Source organism: Corythoichthys intestinalis, chromosome 22 (assembly GCF_030265065.1).
Source record: "Corythoichthys intestinalis isolate RoL2023-P3 chromosome 22, ASM3026506v1, whole genome shotgun sequence".
NCBI classification, from domain to species: Eukaryota; Metazoa; Chordata; class Actinopteri; order Syngnathiformes; family Syngnathidae; genus Corythoichthys; species Corythoichthys intestinalis.
This window is the reverse complement of record NC_080416.1, coordinates 21,416,969-21,440,022: the sequence shown is the minus strand read 5'-3', so window position 1 is coordinate 21,440,022 and position 23,054 is coordinate 21,416,969. Positions and strand designations below refer to the sequence as shown.

Sequence of the window (23,054 nt, the reverse complement as noted above, 5' to 3'; positions counted from 1 at the left end):
AATGCTACTAGGCCCAGTTGGGAGGCAATCGATCAGCTAAGGACTGCGGAACGTTCTTTTTTCTTCTTTATCTATATATATAACTCTTTTTTTCATGTCTTCCTCTACCTGCTCCCTCTATATTGCTCTCTCTCGCACCATCATTGATCCTCAGCTATGATAGTGCGTATGTCTTCACTGCAGGAGTTAGGAAGAGGCTGGAGTTAAGCCCTCTGAGATCCTTAATGGACTGGACAACAAGTGAAAGCGTGAGCAGTTGTAAAGGTTCTTTTAAATTGATGCTTTTGTACAGTGTAATTAGCGCTATCATAAGAACCTGAATGCGTGTTCTCAATTTAAGAAGAGCAGCAGACAATTGAACTCGAGTCACAAGGACTCGCACTTGAGGTGACTCGAGTCGCAAATTTGATGACTCGCAACTCGACTCGTACTTGAAGAAAAAAAACGCAGACTCGGACTTGACCCGTTTAAGCTAGGATGGTCCGAGACTCTACTTGACTTGTGAGACTCGACAAGCTTACCTGAAGCACTTAGATCATAGATTGGTTTCCACCTGCCAGTAATCTGCTTGGAAAGGGAGGTTCTGAATTTTTGACATTAGGCTTACCGGTAATCTTCCAGTTAGTGGGGGTTTAATTAAACGGTGGAGTTGATTTCAACAAGTTCCATGTAGTTTGTTAGTTATTTGTTATTTTCAGGGTTCTGGGGTGGCTAAGCTAGCGCTAGTTAATGGTACGATCTTAGTACGACAATGAAAAATAACATATGCATGCATGAAAATCATCGTCAATGACCCATGCAATCAATAGTGTTGGCGATGTTTGCAGGATAAAGTTATTAAAACGTATCATTGCATGTCAATAATTGTAGTATGAACAGCAAAATTTGTAATCTAGCAGCTCTGCAGGGAGCGGGACGGAGTGATATCGCATCGTTTTTTTCACCGCTGATTTTTATTATTGTAGCCAGCAGCAAGGACCATAGTTTATATTGTGACTCGTTCTTGATAGGGAATTTGTGGAAACTTTCCTTTGCCTATTTCTTCTCTCTGTTTCCACATCATCTAAATTCACATTCCACCATGTTGCCGTCCTTCAGTCAACTCAGCAGACTGATGCTTCATTCGAGGAAGGTGGGAAGTCGGAGTTTCCACCCTCCAACCTGGAAATATATCATTGGAACGTCACTCGAATTGGAAGTTCCTAGATGCGAAGACGAAAAAAAAAAAAAAAAAAAACAGTACCCAGACATCTCGAGTTGCCTCAATCTGATGTCACTCGACAAAATGGCGCTGCTAGACAAAGCAGACCGTCAATAGTAAAACTCAAGAAAACAGTTTACGGTTTGTGCTATTTACGTCAGCCATCGTTTTTCCAAAACACGACTTGTCGTAATCAGCCATCTTTGCTGTTTACATTCGCTTGGATTGGTATGAGGTCGCGACTGGTACCATCCGAGTCGGATAAGTCCGACTTCCCACCTTCCCCAAAAGCAGCGTGAGCACGAGTGGCCAAAGAACTCCTCTTAATTGTAGTCACATTACACATTTACAAAATAGTCCTGCAGAATGAAATTAATTACGTCTGTTTGTTGTGACATTGTTTTCGCCGCATGGTATTTCGAACAATGATCTGCATTTTTAAATTTATTTTAATTTAGTTTACTATTTTACTATCGATTTATTTGACTATTTTAGAGCTGTTAATATCATTTTTTTATTGGCATGCTAAGATTGTACCATTGACTCACACTAGCTTAGCCACTACGAAGCCCTGAAACAAACAAATATCTGAAAAAATGCTTGGAATTTGTTAAAAATCACACACTGACTAATCAACTCGTGCTAACTCGAAGATTAATCCTAATTTCAAATATTCTGAACTTCTATTGTAATGCCGTTTTTTCCCTGCAGACTATAATGCAGTTTTACTTTTACTTTACTAAACCTGAGTGCTTTGATGGTGGGCTGGGGAAGAATGGTGAAGGCTCTGATTTACCAGTGACTCGACTTGGCTCGACAACCTTTTGACTTGAGAGGACTCGTCTTTACAACCTTGTGACTCAGCTCAACCTGACATGACCTCGAGACTCGACTCGTCTTGACTTGACATAACCTCGTGACTCGACTCGACTTTCCCACAACAGGTAAGAATCGGTCTGGACTTGTGACTCAGATCATAGTGACTCGTGCAATTGTCTGAAGAAGGGAAAAAGGTCATTCAAAATGAATAACTGGAAGTAATTTCAATTTGAAAAAAAAAAAAAAACATATGTAATGAATAACAATCTAGGTGAGAATGTTTGTATCTTTTTATGTGCCCTATCATTGGCTAATGACCAGGGCCTTGTCAAGCGTATAGAAAATGGATGGGTGGATGCCATGCAATTTTAATCAACACATAATCAATAAACATATTTATATTTACATTTATATTTTTTCATACTTAATTATTATTTTTTTTCAATGTAGTTAATTTAACCCATCTACTGTAAATCCTTTTGGGAAAATTCATTTTACTCTCTGCAGTATATTTGTCTGTGCTGCACAGTGTTGTCAACACCAGAGCAAATCCAGTCAAATTAGGGACTTTTATTAATGTAACGATGTCCTTCTGCAATATCTGGTCACTTTTCTTCCTGAAAATGATATTATTACCTTTATAACATTTAACTTCATTCCAGATTTTTCTCTCCTCTGCTTCTCTGTATACGGTTTGCTGTCACATATACCGTACTAGTAAATAAAGAAGTGGTTTGAGCGTGAACTGTACAATATAAAATATACTTAAGTCATAAAAATGACTTTGGAAATGTTCGTGATAGTCTCAAATTCCCTCCAAATAGCCACCTAACTGTGCAATTGACAAATTCAGCAAATTGTTGGTTTTAAAGCAGTGTTTATACAACTTTTTATAACTCCACAGGGGTGTCCTTTGCACTGATAGACTTGCTGACCAAATAGTTGCAAAGCCCAAGCTCCAAACCCCTAAGTTTTCAAGTCACTTAAGTGTACCCTCAAATGGAGAGCAACACAGTGCCCCCTCATGATCCTTGTGTAAATGAGCCATTGATTTCATTAAACCCTCAGCATCAATTATTGGAAGTACTGCTTTCCTTGTGCACTCGCCATCCCGGTGGCAACAGAGTTTGATTAGCCCAAGGTGTGTTTTGGGGATGTGTAGAACTGGAGACCAAGATTAAACTACTTTAAAACCATACACTGATTTAGTATTCAATCAATACTGTTGTAAAATTCATACTTATTCTGTGTTGATATTTTTTGGTTTTAGCCAAAAGGCTGCTCCAAGCCACCCCCATACACACACGCAGACACACACTTTATTTACTGGCAAGCTATTACGGATGCTGCTCGTGTGTTAATGACGAGCGTAAAGTTCCACTAATGTGATGCAGAGCTCTGATTTTGCTCCAATCGATTTGGTTCTTGGGTGTGTGCTTGCAGTTCAACATTTAGTTTTATTCAGCTGTATGCTATAAGTGTTTTATGTACTGAGGGAATTAGCAATAGAGGCACTCGAAGAGACGATTGTGCTTTTTATATTCTCTTTATATGGACTTATAAAGCTCCTTGTCATGGTGGGTTGTTTGTGCAAAAAACATTTTTTGTTCTTGTAATGCTATCACTGCATGCATTTCATGTGTGCTTTAGCAATCTCCTAAAGTGCAGTTTTGCATTTGAAAGCAGACTGCTTTTCTATGCAGATGCAATTAAGGCCAAAAGAGTCACTCCTAATACGCTTGAATGTCTGGAGCCTTTTGAATTAACATTACTTCAGGGGTCTACAAAGAGAACGATGTGAAAAGGGACTTTTTTTTCATTGGGGTTTGGCTCCATTGCTCATCTGCAATACCGAGAGCAATGAAGTGAAAACTATTTTGTATTACAACCCTGGCTGCGACTGACGGTTAAGTTCACTTTTCCCACTTACTGAAGTAACAATGCCACATACAATAAATTGATTTCTTTTGGAACAATTTTTATAAGGCAAATTAATTTTTAAGCTCTTTTCGATATTTATTTTCAACCTCCATCAACAAAAAAAAAAAGTCTTTATTCTTTAACACAAATAATTAGCTCATACCTTCACTAGACCGATAGATATACCTGCAAAATAACCAGAGGTGGGTAGAGTGGCCAAAAATTTTACGCAAGTAAAAGTAGCGTTACTTCTAAATAATATCAAGTAGTAAAACTCGGTGTCAGGCTTAGCGATCAGATAGCATAGAATAGGATGCTAGCATACTCATACTCACAAGGGATCCACACAAATACTGGGTTCTACACCTCATGTCAAGTTCAAATCACAGTCCTTAGGTAGACATTTATAATATTACCCAAAATAAGGAGAGAAGGCACTCAGTTTTTGTGAACTTTCGCAAGGAGAGCGGGAGGGACTAGACAGTGAAATGCTAGATTACACTATACAGTCACCAAAATTGCTCTAACCTAAACCCTCCCGCGCCCTTTCTTTTTATTGAGGATTGGCCCTAGCAACAGATGGGTGTCTTGCCCTAAAAGGGAAGGGGAAGCAAGCTGGCCACACCCCTTGGACTTGTTTGGCTATGTGTGTGCACGTAGGTGGAATTATATACATGTGTGCTAATACATTTCATGAAGCAATGGCGTCTGAATAAAATGAAAAAACAATCATGATTTCTTAAATGTCCCAAAACACTTTAATAATCACACAAAACATTTCCTATTCTAGCAAGCATTAAACATTAACCTTGATTATATTGATTATATTGATTATATAATTGTAAGACTACATGAGCATAAGCAAATATTTAATAAACCCTTGATAATTATCTCATCACTTCACATGGCTGAATTGTGTACACTCTAGCCTCCGAATCACTTATCTTTCTGACTCTTCCCCCCATCTTCTTTTTTTCCATGGTCATCAGTAGAGGTGTGCGAAATTTCCGATTCTTAGATTATTCGCGATTCGGCCTTGGAAGATTCGAGAACGATTCACAAACATCCAAATTCCGATTATTGAAATATGTCAAGTAAAGCAGAAGTAAAACACACTCTATAGGACCAGATGCATAATAGATTGGTGGCGATAGCAGCACATGTCCAGAAAGCTAGATGCAGGCGTTAGTAAACGGCCACCATTTTAAAGCAGTAGACTTCCCTGCAAGGCTGTTGTAGCAAACCTTCCAAGCGAACCTAATTAACTTTTTATCTAAAATACTCATAAATCGGTAAAATATTGACTTGAATCTATCTTTAAAATAGTTTTAAAACTTTCACATGTCGAAAGTAGACAAAAAGGAAATTATGGAATAACGGGAGCAATTTTAACAGCTTTAACGGTTGATTCACGACATTAAATTAATTGAATGTAGTTTAAAGCTGCTGATACAGAATGGGGATTTGAGTATATTATTTATTGTTTTTAACTGTTCACTTGATACTGAAATAGTCGTTTATTTAAGCGTGCGAGCTTTTTTTTTTTTTTTTTTTTTTTTTACAGTTTTTGTAACTAATGTACAAAACATTAAAAGCAGCTAATAGCGGGGGGGGGGGGGGGGGGGGTTCATCAATAATCGATTTATAATCGAATCATAGCCTCTGAATCGTAATCGAATCGTTAGGTGCCCAAAGATTCCCACCTCTAGTCAGCAGGCCGCCCGCATGCTGTCAACTGGAAATACTACTGGCTAACGAAAGCACCAACATAAGCATAGTTAGTGTAGACCAGGGGTCTCCAAACTTCTTCCTGGGAGGGCCACATAACTTTTCCCTTCTCTGATGAGGGGCCGGGTCAGTTTGTAACAGAAAAAGTGTGACGATTGCAGGAGTGCCTAAATGTATTTATTTTATTTTATTTTTTTCCAGAAAGCCACAATCAAATAACCCTTTCTGGATTCTTCATGGAACAATAGTAAATAAAATGAAAATTATAATATAATATGATTAGGGCTGTCAAAATTATCGCGTTAACGGGCGGTAATTAATTTAACACACATGCCCCTCTCAAACAGATTAAAATGAAAGCACAGTGTCATGTCCATTTGTTACTTGTGTTTTTTGGTGTTTTGTCACTCTCTGCTGGCGCTTGGGTGCAACTGATTTTAATGGGTTTCAGCACCATGAGCATTGTGTAATTATTGACATCAACAATGGTGAGCTACTAGTTTATTTTTTGTTTGGAAATGTTTCAAATTTTATTAAAACGAAAACATTAAGAGGGGTTTTAACATAAAATTTCTATAACTTGTACTAACATTTATCTTTTAAGAACTACAAGTCTTTCTATCCATGGATCGCTTTAACAGAATGTTAATAATGTTAATGCCATTTTGTTGATTTATTGTTATAATAAACACAGTACTTATGTATAGTATGTTGAATGTATACTGTATATCCGTCTTGTGTCTTAGCCCTAAATATAATATGATATGATATAATATAATATAATATAATAATAACACTAATAATTAAATAGATAATAACCAAATAACCCTCTCTGGGTTCTTCACAGAAAAAAAGCCAGGAAATAAATAACACTATTGGAAAATGGTGTAGACGGTCAGTGTATTTCTTGCTGTTGTTTGTACTTCTTCTCTCTCTCTCTCCTTCTTTTCTTCTGTCCCGTATAATTCCTTAATGCCGGCTGCTTTCTACCAATAAACGAGGCATGTTGAATGATCATAATGGGAGTATGTCATACTCCCATGTAATACATTAAAACTGTTCAGACCAATCGGACACTCAGATTTCCATTCTCCGTGTCAAGTAGCTGAACAGGACAGGTTTAAAAATAATAATAATAATATTACTAATGTAAAAGTCTAATTTAATCAAGTATAAGTAAAAGAAGGGTTTGTTATAGAGAATACTAAAGTATTGAGTAACATTGTGAGTAACTGCTTACAAGGGTTAGGGTAACCCAAAGTTTAAAAAAAATAACGGTATACTTTTTTTCTCAGCACTTCATCTTTATGAACTTTTATTATTATACTGTACTATAGACCAGTTGTCCCCAACCTTTTTTGCACCACAGACCGGTGTGATGTCGGCCTTATTTTCACAGACCGGCAATGACAGTCAATTATTTGTTAGCTCTGGATTACCCACCTTTAAGGCGCTTTTAAGAAAATTGATGTATAGCTTCATGTGTCTGCTAAATGAGTCTGGGAATAACATTATAATTAATTTAACAGACCCTACAATTAGCTTTAGATTTAGTTCGAGCCTGTGGCACCATTGGCACAAAAGCCTGTTTGTTGTGCACTGATAGCCAGTGCTTCCTTGTTGTTCTGTTTTGCTTTCTTTTTTCCTTTCCTTTTATTATTATGTCTCCGTATGTACGGTGTTCTTTTCCTATTTGTTGGTGTGTGTGTGTGCTATGGACCCACTGTGAGCTTCTGGAATAAAGATCATATTGAATGTGTGGCAGAAAATTACAGTAAATATAAAATTACACGATGGGGCTGAAAACAAACATTAAGTGCAGGGAAAATGTAACTCACCATATGCTGAATCAACCTTTTTTAACAGCGGCTTCTCCTAAAAGTTGACGGTTCACCATGAGGTATGATGCTCTCAGTGCATTCACTTTTGTTGCCTCATTTGCTAGCCTTAGGAGCAGTTTACATGGCGACTCTGCGACACAAAGACGCTATGACTGAGTAGCGGAATGGCCTTGCGTGCGTATGGTGTCGGCGAAGACTAAAAATTCTGAATCCTGCCTCCAGAGTGGAAGAATTTGATTGCGTGGGATTGAGGTGGGCTTGCTCCGCATGCATATCTAAAGCTCCCGCTGCGCGAGACCGTGCCGATAACGTCAGCACTTGTACACGTCACATTGGCCGTGTGCAGCGGTGCTACTAAACATTAAAAACAGCAAATATGGCGGAATGTCGGCTTTAATTTACTGTTTTAATAATATTTTTAAATGAAATATGTTGAATGTTTCAATTTTTTTGCCTTTTTGAACAAAAGAAAAATGCTATTGCTTGGAGTGGGCGGGCATATTTTTTCCGGGCTGAGAAGCTTGGTGGGGTCAAAGAAGCCTGGTACACCAGACTCACCGCTGTTCCAGCTATTGAGTCTGGCCACCATTAAGCGGATAAAATTTCCAGGGCGGATCAAGCCACAGCAAGCAGACAGCGGAGTGGACCAATCAGCGACGGGCGGGACGAGGTACTTGCGCACGGAAGTAATCATACGAGGAGAGCGGAGTTTATTCAACATGGCTAGCGCCAGACAGACTGTTGTCAATGACTTGTGTCGATGTGTTTTTCGTAATTTAAAACTGATTTTACCGTGGATTGGAACATATTCTCGGCTCTCCTGTTCGCCATCTGTGTTGTTGTGGAGAATACTTCCGAGGCGGAAGAGTGATGTTGCTCGTTAAGAACACGTCACGCAAATAAACGAATCTGATTTGTCGATTGATTTTGTACTTGCTCGAGAGGCCGTTAATTGGCTGGGTCCCAGACTATTCTCTCAGTGTTTGAAAAATACAGAGAGAACAGTCTGGACGTGCCAGGCAAGGGTCAAAGTGCATCATTCGCTGTTGCCTGGTAAATTTGCACTGCCCCCTAGGGCCTGGCATGTATACTACATTGGTTTCATGCGGAATTGCGACATTGTTCGAATGGAGACGGGCCCATGTTTATGCAAATTTGAAAATTTTCATATTCTCGGAGAGTCATCATGTAAACGGCCCCTCAGACTTATTACGCAGGATGGACTTAGTTGTAGGATCCTCTATTGGCTCAGCAGGTGGCCTTTTCCCCGTAAAAAAAGCTGTCCAAAAACTTCGCCGCCCGCAGCACACATCCAACAGCAGCTAACGTTACCGTTTACATTAACTGACTCTGGGCTGCTATAAGTGTGCAAACATCCCAGTAATGGCGGCTAACCACTAGAGGGCGACGTACACAAATCTCTAGTCTAGCGGCACCGACCAGTTTGCGGTCGTTAACAAATAATATTTTTATTTTTCAACGGCCCGGTAGCAAATGCGCCATGGACTGGTACCGATCCCTAGACCGATGGTTGGGGATCCCTGCTGAATATGTGTTCCTATCACATGACCGTATTATCCCAAAAAGATTACACAAAAATCATCAAATTTAGACCAGAACACTATGACCCATTACCCGTCCAAAGAGGATGAGTGCTTCTAGTGGAAAAAAACAGTGTTACCTCTGAATGGTATAATGGAGCCATGTGTTATTGTTGCGACATCTCATTGGTGAAACAGCTAGCGCTACTGTCGGCATATATAAAATGTAATGTAACGACTCCAGTGTAACCCAAAGTAGCGGAGTAAGAGTAGTGTTTATTCTTCACAAATCTTCTCAAGTAAAAGTAAAAAGTATTGTGTGGTAAAACTACTCTTAGAAGTACATTTTTCTCAAAACGTTTCTCAAGTAAATCTAACTGAGTAAATGTAACGTTTTACTACCCGCCTCTGAAAATAACAATACGATCGCATCAATGACAATCAGAGAAAAGAACCACTATTTTTTATGCGGCTCATATATTGTACTATTTAATAGTTAAAAATGGAAAACGCAATGAAGAAAAAAAAAGTCCTTGTGTAAAATGGAAAAAACACCCACTACTGTATTTCCGTTAGTCTTTTGTGTCTTCAGTCTTCTTTCACTAGCAAGTCAGCATATTCTATTCACCCTCCCGCTTGTCTTTGCCTTTCAAACTTTTTCTGAGAATGGAAAAAATGAGTTGAGGGGGAGACATAATGCTGTGTGTGGGAATATGTGTCAGTTGGCAAAATGAAGTCCACATGCTAGTCTACATTCTCTCCGTGTAGTTGGCTTCAACTTTGATTTCTAGTTTTACCAGTAATTCATCTTTGTTACCTTTCTCCCACAATAACTAGCATCCGCTCCTCTTTCTATGACCATTTTCTTTCCATTTTACAGAACCTTTATTTGTTCTCCCACCACCCTGAATGTCATAACAAGCAAATTAGACTTTAGTATCATAATACAGCATCTCACCTCTGCCTTAAATCCAAAGTGCATGCGCTTGGCTGTGATTGCAGCATCATGTTGTAACTTAAAATGCTGGTTTGCTGCAGCAGTGGGAGTCTTTCCGCTCACCGCTTGACATTTTAACTTTATTCCATGTCTTATTGCTGTAATAATGCAGCCCAGCGAGCAGAACAGCCGTAGACACAAACACATTTTTATTGATAGAGGTATTGCTTACATTCAGTCAAGAAGGGTTGATAGAGAAAATTAAGTCAATTTATTGGGTGCACATATCTTATACTGACAGTAATAAAAACAGAGGTCCCTGACACCAATTCAAGGGCAAGAAGTGTTTCACATTTGTTGTTATTCATCTCCCTTCTTTATTGACTGAGTTTTTGGATGGAGAGGATACAAAAAAAGTAACAAAAATAATGCTCCATTTTTGTAATCTCAACTCAAATCCCCTGTCAACAGCCCTTAGCAGCATTTGCCCCACAGATAATGTCCTCTGCCCTTTCTCCCTGCTCTCTTGAGCTCTCATCCCTCATCCTCTTAGTGGAGCACAAGAGCATGCAGTGGAAATAAGTGAGCCAATAAAGACAATGCCAGAGTCCATCCACTTCTTACGCTTCAGATAGTTACTAATGAAACGAATGGGTACGGATGTTGAGCAACGACACATGGGGAGAACCTCTTGATATAACGAACGCTACGGATGATAGACCATGTGGTGGAGGGTAGTCTGATGGAGGAGTGGACTTGGGAAGGGACAAATGAAACAGACAATTGAAAGAGGCAAGAAGTTGAAAAAGAAACATTCACACCCCTCCTTTCTTCACCAGAATTTCTTTCACAATCTTCCCCCAACTGCATATTTGTCAACAATGTGACACAAAACACACACTAACAGTCATTTGAAAAAATTAGGACACCTGATTAAATATTCAGTTCTTTATTAAGAAATGTTCACATTTCAATGTCTGATCTTGTTTTTCTTTATCTCTGGAAAAGAAAGCGATTTAATTGCAGGTAAACAACACAAATTAACATTGTTTTACTCATTAAACCAAATAAATCAACAAAAATGCATATTCTAACTGAGGAAAAAGTTAGGACACCCTACCACCTAATAGCTAGTGTTACTCCCTTTGGCTAAAATAACTTCAGTGAGATGCTTTTTGTAGCCATTTACCAGTCTTTGACATCGGTCTGAAGAAAGAGTTTGCCCCACTCCTCAACGCAGAATACTTTCCACAGTGACTGTCTGTTGAAGTGACAGAGAACACCACGGTGAGATCAAAGGAGCTGTGTGAGGCCTTCAGAAAGAAGATTGTAGATGGTTATGCGTCTAGTAAGGGATTTCAAAAGAACTCAAAAGAATATAGAATCTGCCATTCCACTGTCCGGAACATAGTCTACAAGTGGAGGACATCCAAAACAACTGCCAACAGGCCCAGGTCTGGCTGTCCAAGCAATTTCACCCTGAGAGCAGACCGCAAGATATTAAAAGAAGTCTCCAAAAACCCTAAAATGTCATTATGGGACCAATAGCAGGCTCTCTCTACTGTTGATGTGAAAGTGCATGCCTCTAAAATCAGAAAGAGACTTCACAAGTTTATTCTTCATGGTATGTGTGCAAGGAGGAAACCTTTGCTCTCCAAGAAGAACATGAAGACCAGACTGATGTTTGTCAGAGTGAATGTAGACAAAGGCCGGGACTTCTGGAATAATGTTCTTTGGATAGATGAATCTAAAACTAAATTATTTGGACACCAGAACAAAGGACATGTTTCGCGTAAACCCAATACAGCATTCTAGGAAAAGAACCCCATACTAACTGTGAAGCATGGAGGGGGAAGTGTCATGGTTTGGGGATGCTTTGCTGCAGCAGGCCTTGGCCGGCTCACCATCATAGAATCCACCGTGAATTCTATCGTGTATCAGAGGGTGCTTTACTCATTTGCTCCCAAAAAACGTATAAATACGTTCTATTTTGGATTGTTTCAGTGTCCCAAAAACGTATTTATACGTCTCTTGCGTTTTTTTTTTTTTTTTTTGACAAGAGGCTTCTATAGGTTTCGATCTATCTAAAATATAATGCGCAAAGCTCAAAACCCATTTTAAAGCAATAAAACTGGCCACTGAAGGTCAGTAGCGCATTTGGTTAGAACTCATCTCGGGCCAAGAAAGGAAGTGAAGAAAAAGTCAGGAAACGGAAGTTGGAGGGATCTTGTGAAGACATGTGAGAATTTGAGAAAAATGTGGAGAATGATCGGGAAAATAAAAAGGCAAACAACACTGGAGGAGTGTTTTGAAAAGAAAATGAAACCATCGCCAAAGAAGGATTCAAAAAAATCTATCTTGATGAGACAGACGGTGACGTCCACAACAGCGTCAAGATCCACACGCGTTCTGCGGACCTCACGTTGCGTTACTCCTTAGCCCGAGGTTAAAAACAACGATGAAGATGTTGAAAAAAGTGAGACTGATCTTGATCCAGACTCATCAGATTAGCCACGGGAGCAGCCGAAAGCCTTACCCGTTGTTATGTGCTCAAATAGTTCAGCAGTTCAATAGTTTAGTTATGTGTAAATAAATTGTTACTTTGCGATCAAAAGCTCTATTTGTCTTGTTGTTTATCTTATGTTGTAAAAGGAAAACATTATTCAGATGTTTGGGATGTAACTACCGTAATTTCCCGAATATAAGGCGCACCCGTGTATAATGCGCACCCCAAATTTACTTGTAAAATCTAGGGAAAGATATTGTACCCGTTTATAACGCGCACCCTAATTTTAGCACCAATAAATAGAAGAATACAAGAAAACAGAGCTCGTGTACAGATACAGAAATGTCATTTTACTGACTGGTGAAACACAGCACAAGCATAGCATATTGGTAGTTGAAAAAATTACCATAAACTGACAATATTTACGGTAATACGATTTGACAACTTCTCCAGCTTACCAGAATCTAGGAGAAAACAAAACAGATGTGACTTTTCTTTTAAAGGCTGCTGTATAACTTGCTCGTTTCATCATGATGAATAAATGTTTCTTCCATGGATTGATACGGTAAAATGAAAGTGAGTACGTAAGTCGGAAATCCGTGAGAGCTCATCGCTGTGACCACGACAGTAATAGGAACTATTGTTATTTGGGATTGAGTTTCCTGAGGGACAGATATAGTTGACGGACACAGGAAGTATATGTGCTTACATTTGTTATGGTCAGAGTTGCAGAGCTGCAATAAACGTTGACTCAAATGAGTTCAAGAAACTAAATTCCGTGCTTTATGAAGAGAAAAAAAACCCAGAATTTAACACAGACGAAATCATTCGGCCGATTAAAGTGAAGTATTACCGAAACAAAATGGTGACGTCACGTACCGTAATGGTCAGCAACGGGTCGCCGCATACGTTTCTTCAACACAACGTGGCCGTGTCAATAAAAAAAAATCGGTTTATATATATATGTAATATATATATATTTCTGTCTCCATCCATGTACCCGTTTATAATGCGCACCATGATTTTACAACTTGATTTTGGGGGGAAAAAGTGCGCGTTATATTCAGGAAATTACGGTAAATCAAAAAATAGCTGTGTATAAGTCAAAGTTATGTTTGAAATGTATGCTCTCACAAAAAGCTCAATTTCTCCGGTTTTTTTTATCAGAAATGGGAAAATTGCTCAAACTAAGCTATTTTCAAATGCTGATTTCTAAAGAATGGAAAAATATATGAACTAACTTTTTTTCTGCTGAAAGAAGAGAGTCTATTCTTTCTTTTGGTAGGTTCCATGTTCATATAGCAATAGAGCAGAATATTCTGTGGGCCTTGCAAAATCAGTCAAAATCCAGTAAAACGGCCAGGAGCGAAGGGCCTTGCTCCGGTCAAAATGGCTGGGAGTGAATGAGTTAAGGAACATGTGAGATCAACTGTAAAAAAAAAAAAAAAAAATTAAAGCTGAAGCAAAACTGGACCCTGCAATATGACCGTGACCCAAAACACACCAGTAAATCCACCAAGACCTGGCTGAAAAAGAAATGGAGAGTTCTGGAATGGCTGAGTCAAAGCCCAGATCTTAATCCCATTGAGATGCTGTGGTGTGACTTGAAACGGGCTGTACATATAAGAAACCCCTCAAACATCTCACAGTTGAAAGTATTCTGCACTGAGGAGTGGGGCAAACTTTCTTTGGACAAATGTCAAAGACTGGTAGATGGCTACAAAAAGTGTCACACTCAAGTTATTTCAGCCAAAGCGGGTAACACTAGCTATTAGGTGGTAGGGTGTCTTAACTTTTTCCTCAGTTAGAATATGCATTTTTGCTGATATATTTGGTTTAATAAATAAAGTAATGTTAATTTTTGTTGCTTACCTGCAATTAAATCACTTTCTTTTCCAGTGATAAAGAAAAACAAGAGCAGACATTGATATGTGAACATTTTTTAAATAAAGAACTAAGTATTTAATGAGGTGTCCTAATTTTTTTCACATGACAGTACAATGACCTAATCCGATGCAAAGTTGGAGAAGAAAAAAAAAAAAAAAGTTATTGAAGACATCTCAGTCCTCAATGCTTCATGGCAATGTTTTTGTGTATTTTCCCCTTTTCATGGTGAAGCATATATGATCATGTTTATCAGGGTTGTCGTACACATTTAGTCCCAACAGGCAAGTGTCTGAATGCTTCAAATGTATGAGCAGTGTGAAGCATTTGGATCTATTCTTGTTGAAACTGCTAGCGTAAGCTTCACAGGTGCATACAGACAGCTATGATAATCTCATTCTTGGCGTTATGTGAGTTGCAGTATATTGTCGATGCTTTCGCATTCCTTATTCGTGCTTCATTTTCTACATGTCTTCCTAAATTCAGCCTGCATGCATTGACGTTGGAATCGTCCATTGCATGAGAAAGTGGGGGCACATTCAGCATTTTGTATTAAATCTCTTATTTAAATCAAAAGGGTAATTGTTTTTGATTAAAGGAAGCTTTATTAATAAGCTTTTATAATTTAATTAGGGGCTCCTTAAAATCTCATGGCCCCAGGCACTATACCAGGTTTTCTTTATTACAGTACACCCCAGACAGTATTTGACATATATAGTGATCTAAAGGTTAAAGGTAATTGCAAAGGATGGAGGCCCTCTCAACATAAAACATGAATAAATATGGTATGAGCTCCCTTCCTTTGCAATACAGGAACACCATCAGGGACTCGCAAGATAAATGCCAACTTGATATTTGCCTATTGAACAATTTACTAGACACAATTGATGTGGCTATTAAGATAAAGGCTCTCTATGGTCCTAGGGTTGCATCTAGAGCCTCTATGGATCACTTCAATATAACCAAGCAATAAACAATATGGAAGCAAAGGACTTTGCCATCTATCAAAGGTAGGTGTGATGCATTTATGCATTACAATGGACTGAATTCTTCTTCATAATGCAGCAGCTGTAAAGCCATAATCATCTTTATACATACTGTATGCTTGAACCCAAGCCAGAATTGCACAATGTCTTTTTTAGCATGCAGACAGCAATGAGAAGAAAAGGGACGAGTAAGCAGATGGCACAGGCCTGGAGGAAAGACACTCGTAACGTTAGAAACAAATACTCTTTGCATGGACATGGTGACATCATCAAGGGTCTCCCTTCTGAAAAACTGAGAGAAAAGAAACAGAGCCACGCATGGGAAGATTTGAGACAGAGAGAGGAAAAAAAGAGGCAGAGTTGGGAATTAGCAGCAGTAAGAGAGGGGAGGGGAAAAGTTGGACTCCCACTCTTGCTGTGAGTTTTCCTCTTCCCTTTCTCTGTGGAAGACGCCTCAAGACAAAAAGTCAAAGAAAGGATCAAACGAACTCCACATACTGGATTACTTTTGACTTCCATCGGATATGCACATGCAAATGTATGCATTTATTGGGGGATTTGTGTAATTACAAGTTAGTGGATTCAATCAAAAGTTTAAGGTATGTAGAATGAATGTAATGCACTTAATGGTCTGACATATTAATAGCAATGTGTAAAACAGAGCAGCAACGTTGCAGAGTTCACCGGAAATTGTTTTCTAAACAGCGATTCAAGCGACAAGTCCTATCACTAAATTTACAACACGGTATTTAACTGAACAAGTACAACCTAATAGTGGGGGGAAATTTTTTTTTGTCAACTTTAATGTGAGTGCAGAGGGTATATTGCCTGTCATATCATGGCTGACACTGTACTCTCACATTTGGTCTAAAATAACAACAATCACTATGATGCCATTGGTTGACTGTTTGACCCTTGACTCTTATCTTTTACAACTCTGTAACAAATCTATTCCAACCAGGTTATAAATGTCAATAAAAACTTGTGAGCCCCATATTATAATCCATAAGTAAGGCTTATGGTACCTCTATTTCCTACAGTGTAGTTTGAGTGACTGGCTAAATTGATGTGTGTCTTATACTCCAACTTTATTATGAAAGTCTTATTTAATGTAGACAAGATGCATGTGGCTATTGCTGACTCAGGCTTGCTTCCAGGCTATGGAAGCATGGAAAAAAGACTCACATTGTGGCATAGTGACATTAGTCTGTGTGAATCACTGCACAAAGGATAGAAGAAGACTAAACAGCAATGTCCGGCTTTAAACTACCTTGTAAAAGTGTTGCTATCATAGTCACATATGTTTTTTTCATTAGGAAGTGCCTCGATGTTTGCTGGATTTTACATCAGTGACCATGCAACCCCATTCCTTGTACTCTCCTGGGGTGTTGAGTTTTCAGCATTTGCATTTTCTCCTGCAAAATTATCACTGCTTCACTGAAATGAGAAGTTACTCTTGAGCTCAATATCTCCAGGGACTGTTGACCCAGTGTTATGCACCCATGAGAATATGACTCATTTGTAGTCATTAATTTAAAGTCACATTTTATCCTTAACTTACTGTTGCCCACCCATGCAGTGTTCGGCTGTGGGCAATCCGGTAACTGCGTCAGTAGCTTCTGTTTAGGGCTTGCAGCAAAATATGTTACCCCTTTGACCCTTTGTTTATTTGGGTCAGCAGTGAATATTTCATCAGAAATCAGCCTAGAAACCTTTGGGGAGGCTCAACCACCCATGCATATCATGGGCCCTGGGCCAACCAGCTTATGTCATGAGACGATTTTTTTTTTCTTCTTCATGTTATAAGTAGACATATTGAAAGTGTGCATGGCTTTGGTAACTTGAGACATTCTGGAGTAGACTCCCTCAGAGGATTGTCTGCGATTAACTGTCCTGCCTTTTCCCCTCCTCTTCCCCTGCAAATGTGCCGGCCTGTTTCTCATTATTGAATATTCAAGCTCTTGGACAGTGCCCAGAATGTAAGACTCTTGAAAACTTGCCTCAGCTTATCCTGAGTGCAGCACACTTTGAGATATTGCTTTAGCTAGTATGTAATATTTTATTTCTCCCACTTATTGCATGTAGCCTAAGGACCAACTCTGATAGCTTGAAGGGATCTGGGTTTTAGTTTGTTCAAACTCTAATGCATTGCGGTAGTAAGTGTGTAACTGATGGTAAGTCGAGTCCAGGCCTGTTACCGTTAAGCTTTGAATTTTTGTGAGACTCTTAAATTATTTACTTGAAAGGATGTCTTCTCAAGAAACAGCCCATAAACTTGCATCTATCTTGGGGCAAAGACCTGTTGTATCAATCCCAAAGGGGCTTGTAATTAATCCAATGGAAATCTGCTGAACAGGATAGTTTTTCTTAATTGGTTGAGTGTAGAAACAGCTACAGAATATGATGACCTGTTCAGCTATTACCTTATTGACATGCTGTGTTGTTATACGGTACCCTTGAATTTACAGAACTGCTATCCAAAAAATTGGCTGAAACCACCATAAACTTCATAATATATTGACGGGGTGCGGTCCCTGTCTCCGTCAAAGCTGACCGAGACAAAGAGCTTTTTACGTTGAAAATTCTTGTCAATAAATGCTGAAATCCCGGAATTTTTTATAGATATGGACGTAAAACAGTCTCGATTTTTGGTTAAAAGCCAAAAAAAAAAAAAAAAACTGAAAAAAAACCGGGCAGTTAGCATTTATTTTACGTAAATATGTCAAATGTGCTGCTAGTCTTTAAGCCACTGTGGCGCCGCCTTATCACCACAAAGTGCTTTTGACGTTGGAAATTCTTGTGAATAAATGCTTAAATCACTGAATTCTTTATAGATATGGACGTAAAACAGTCTCGATTCTTGGTTAAAAGCAACAAAAAAAACGGGCAGTTAGCATTTATTTTACGTTAATATGTCGAAGGTGCTGCTAGTCTTTAAGCGACTGTGGTGCACCCTTATCACCGCAAACAGCTTTTTACGTTGAAAGTTCTAGTGAATAAATGCTTAAATCCCAGAACTATTTATAGATAAGGACGTAAGACGGTCTTGATTCTTGGTTAAAAGCAAAAAAATGGGCAGTTAGCATTTATTTCACATAAATATTTTAAATGTGCTGCTAGTCTTTAAGCCACTGTGGCGCTGCCTTATCACCACAAAGAGTCGTTTACGTTGAAAAGTATTGTGAATAAATGCTTAGATCCCCGAATTCTTTATGGATTCGGGCGTAAAACAGTCTGGATTCTTGGTTAAAAGCAAAAAACGGGAAGTTAGCATTTATTTTACGTAAATATGTTGAATGTGCTGCTGGGCTTTAAGCCACTGTGGCGCCGCCTTATCACCACAAAGAGCTTTTACGTTGAAAATTCTTGTGAATAAATGCGTAAATCCCTGAATTCTTTATAGATATGAACGTAAAACAGTCTCGATTCTTGGTTAAAAGCAAAAAATTTTACGTAAATATTGCGAATTATGACACCAATGCCATAGCAGTTAATTTCTCCCATTGATTTTTTTTCACAACGTTTCAAAATGCATGCATGGTACGGAAAATATAATGATTACCTTGAATCCTCGAACAAATCACTCCTCAGACAATCCTTCCTGTTTGTATGCGGTACAGCTTTTGTACTTTTTCAACCTAAATTTGGCATTGGATCGCTGCATGTGTTTGAGAATAACTGCGACCAACTTTGACTGAATTGGCGTGTGGGACGGGCCCCTACCTGAAGGCGTGGCGTAGTGTCTGGGCAATGTGTCCTGTCAATATCATTATGAAGTCTATGCATCCACATTTCCTCAGTTTTCTTACTGGCTTCTTCAACTGTGACCAATGAGATGATTTTCTGTTTGCTTAGGTACTTCATGGAGGTCAAGTGCAGTGGATCAATTTTATCGTTTCTGGCCAGCGAGTAGTGGCAGGAAAACAAATAAATACAAAAGTAATTTGCAATATGCGAGGAATCCTAAAAAAAAATCATTTGGATCCTTGCCAGAAAATGAAAGCAATGAGCTGTTTTACATGCATCAATCTCAGTTCTCGGGAATACGATGAATTATGTATTGTGTGAATTTACTTGTTATTATGATTATGTGGTATCTGGCCACCTGTAATGGCTGCAGGTTTAGAGTACTCAAAAAGCCATCTGAGGCTTTGATTAACCTTCTGCACACCGTGCCGCAGGGGGAAATGTAGTTTCATGATGTTTCCCTTACTGTCATTTTGCAATGAAACTGTTGTGCACAGGGGTGGATTGTAACTTCGATGTCTGTGAAAATACAGTATTGTGCCCACACATTCAATTTAGCCTTGAAAGTGAAAGCTGCCCTTTTTAACAACACAAATAAGGCAATGACGTTTACCTGAGTTAACAGCAACATAAACTGAATGCACAATGCAAAATCTGGGCCAAGAGAAGCTAGGAACATCTATATCAAATTGTATTGAAGGATCAGGGCCCTAATATAATTCTGAGAGTTAAATTTGGTATTTTCCCTCTTCATGTTTACCTTTGAATTAAATAGCAGGAAACTACTTGGTCTTATAATTGGTTATCACAAAATAATTACAGTATAATTTTACTTATGGATCCAGCTGACAGTGTATTATAGATACATGGAAATGATCGTTAGACTGATAACATTTTCCTTTATACAGTTTGCAATACATAGCCAGAAGCACCAAGATGCATTGCAGCAGGTGTTTAGGTCATGCTAAATGGTATTCACAAGGTATGCCGGTGCTGACAGGACCACATTATGTAACCCCCAGGGGGCACATAGGTGGAGGTCATTGCTCCTGGAAGACAGGACAGGTGTGTTGACGGGAGACCGTTTCCTCGCTCACCTGCCTCGAGGGCTCCGGTGTAACTGTAAACACTGCAGAGTTACTGTATATGTCTCTCACATATGCTGAGGGCAAATCCGGGTCAGTTGGTGATGTGTTAATGTGAGTCAGAGTGGATGGATGCTGTGTTTATGTATGTGCATTGTCATGTTTATCTTCGGAAAAAGGTAAGGGGACTGTGGAACCTGAATATAAATGGTTTTATAGGAATGGCATAAGTGAATTTGGACTTTGCTGTATGGAGAAGACAGTCCATATATTTTTTTTTTGTCTGTGTGTGTGCCTGGACCCACAAGTGCACATAACAATTATTATCTTTTCCACATTTACTTCATTAAACCCAGTTTCAATTATATTCCTCAAATGTGTTGTTGCTCTACAGATGCACATTCATGTCATCCTGGTAATGCTTGTATGTTTTTATGTCACTGAAGCCCAGTCAGAAGACCAAGCAGATGGATGGGATAATGATGCTGGTCAGACTTGATCGACAAATACTCCCTAATGAGGGACATTATGGCTAATTCATATGCTGCTAACGAAACCTGAGTCATAGTACATAATTAACACATTGACTACGACCAACTCATAAATAAACATTAACATCAATTCGAAATTGACAGAGTGGAGCCTAATTTTGTAACTGTAAACACGCGTATGGGGTGTGCAGATGAATATTAAAAAAAAAAGTTTGATTTTGCATCTGTTCATTCGTCAGGTGGTGGCTGAGGTGAGGCAAGGTGTGTGAAACCATGTGGCTTCTTTGCTCCTGCCTGGCTCTGCTGGCCATCAGCTTCAGATCATGTGAAACGCTTCCATCAGATCAAGGTGAGCCTCATATGGTTTGTTCCTATGAATATTTACTCAAAAATGTTATTTAATCGTTATTTGAACTAGTAAACGTGAGCATCCTACAAACAGTATGTACAGTATTTTATGTGGAGAAAACTTTGTTACTCTAACATCTGGATATGTTTCTCCAATCAATCAATCAATCAATCAATCAATCAATCAATCAATCAATCAATCAATCAATCAATCAATCAATCAATCAATCAATCAATCAATCAATCAATCAACTTTATTTGTATAGCACATTTAAAAAATCTGCAAAGGAGACCAAAGTGCTTTACATACCATAAAACAGCTAAATAAGTTAACTTTCAAAGATAAAACAAACACATACAAATAAAGTAAAAAACAGTCATTGCACATTAAAAGCTGAATGTAGCATAGGTGGAGATTGAAAGGGGGTGGAGAAAGGGTGGTGGTAGTGCCCGCCCGGTGTCTGAGAAATGGCATTGGATGTTGACTTTCCTATTAATTAAATTAAAGGGGAATTTCCGAATTTTTGACGTAAGGCTTAATCTTCAAGTAGTGGGGCTTTAATTAGTCAGTGGAATTAATTTAAAAAAATTTCCAAGCAGTTTGTCAGTTATTTGTTATTTCAAGGGCTTTGGAGTGGCTAAGCTAGCGCGAGTCAATGGTGCCTGCTTAGCATACTGAAGGAATTCGGCCTCCGAGCCAAGCCGCAGGAACAGCAACAGCCTAACCAGAAGGCGTTCCCCTGGTGCAGCTCCAGCAAGTCGGCCAGGAAGGCCAAACTCCACACGTTCACTCCGGTGTTAACCCTTTGTACTGACTCCATTTTGAACGGTTTAAAGAAAGCTCACCGGGAACAAGTTGGCAATTTATTCGTCGACAGTGATCAAAAAGCAAGGCAAAAACGGACGACGGAGAGGCAATACTGAATCCAGGGTCAGCAAAACAACGGATACATCAGAATGTTCCCGAGAAGCGACAGTTGTTAACTAAATGTTCAGTCTTTTGAAAGCTGCGGTGGTGTGGGCCGGGTGGAAGGCTTGCCTGGGTGTTGTCTTTGGATCATCCTTCTGTGGTAGGTTTGGGCGGTCAAGTTCGTGTGTCATCTTCCGTGGCTGGTTCGTGGTTGCACCAGCAACTGACACAGGTCTTGACGTCTCAGGCGCCGAGCTAGCAACTTGTTATCTTGGTAGGGCAAGGGTGTTCTGACCCCACCGAAGAGTTGCTGACGTCTTCTTACCTTATTAGGCGAGGGCTGGTCCCCTTTACTGTGTCAAAGGGCATGGAGTGTAGTCTGCCTAAACTATGGTTAAATGCTTTACTATAATGAATGTGTTAGACTAATGCAAACAGGTATACAGTGTCTGTGAGAAAGGTAACCATGCCCTTTCATACCAATCCTACAAAGTATTTCATAATTGTTCAAAATTATTTTTTGAACAGCTCATGTGATGCACCTTATGGACGGTCCTTTGTTTTCCTTAGCCAAAACTACTTTGGCCCAAAGAAAGCTTTGCCACTTACATGTAGTACACGTCACTGCACACAGTACTACCAAAGCTCGACATAGTACGTGCTGAGCATATTTATTAGATCACCATCTAATAATGGTTCAAGTGAATTTAAAGCATGTTATATCTAGCACGCCACCTAGTGCTATCCCACAACTACACCAATGTAACAACATTCGAAATGAGTAATTGTGTAATGTGCTATGAGGCAATGAAAACAGTCTAGTTGCTATGGTATCACGGAGGAGGCAATATGGATATTTAGAATTTCTTTAAACCTAAGCTTTCAAAGGCTTCAGCAACAACTGAGCTTGAACCGAAGATTGAAAACGAACAGTATATACAGGTACACTCTATCTATCTATGTATCTATCTATCTATCTATCTATCTATCTATCTGTCTGTCTGTCTGTCTGTCTGTCTGTCTGTCTGTCCTGTCCTGTCCTGTCCTGTCCTGTCCTGTCCTGTCCTGTCCTGTCCTGTCCTGTCCTTTTTTTTAAACATTTTTTTTTTT

The 23,054-nt window shown here is 39.1% G+C and overlaps 1 protein-coding gene across 3 annotated transcripts in view; it reads left to right on the top strand.

Moving 5' to 3' along the window:
• Positions 1–23,054, top strand: part of col16a1 (collagen, type XVI, alpha 1) — a 158,553-nt gene that overhangs the window by 54,214 nt on the left and 81,285 nt on the right. For 2 of the 3 annotated variants that reach the window (XM_057827319.1, XM_057827321.1), the window contains exons 1-2: positions 14,491–15,962; positions 20,926–21,035. In XM_057827319.1, the coding sequence (XP_057683302.1) occupies positions 20,960–21,035 (76 nt within the window). In that variant the 5' untranslated portion in view covers positions 14,491–15,962; positions 20,926–20,959. Of the gene's footprint in view, positions 1–14,490; positions 15,963–20,925; positions 21,036–23,054 lie in introns of those variants that run through there. The other variant, XM_057827320.1, reaches the window with a different exon arrangement.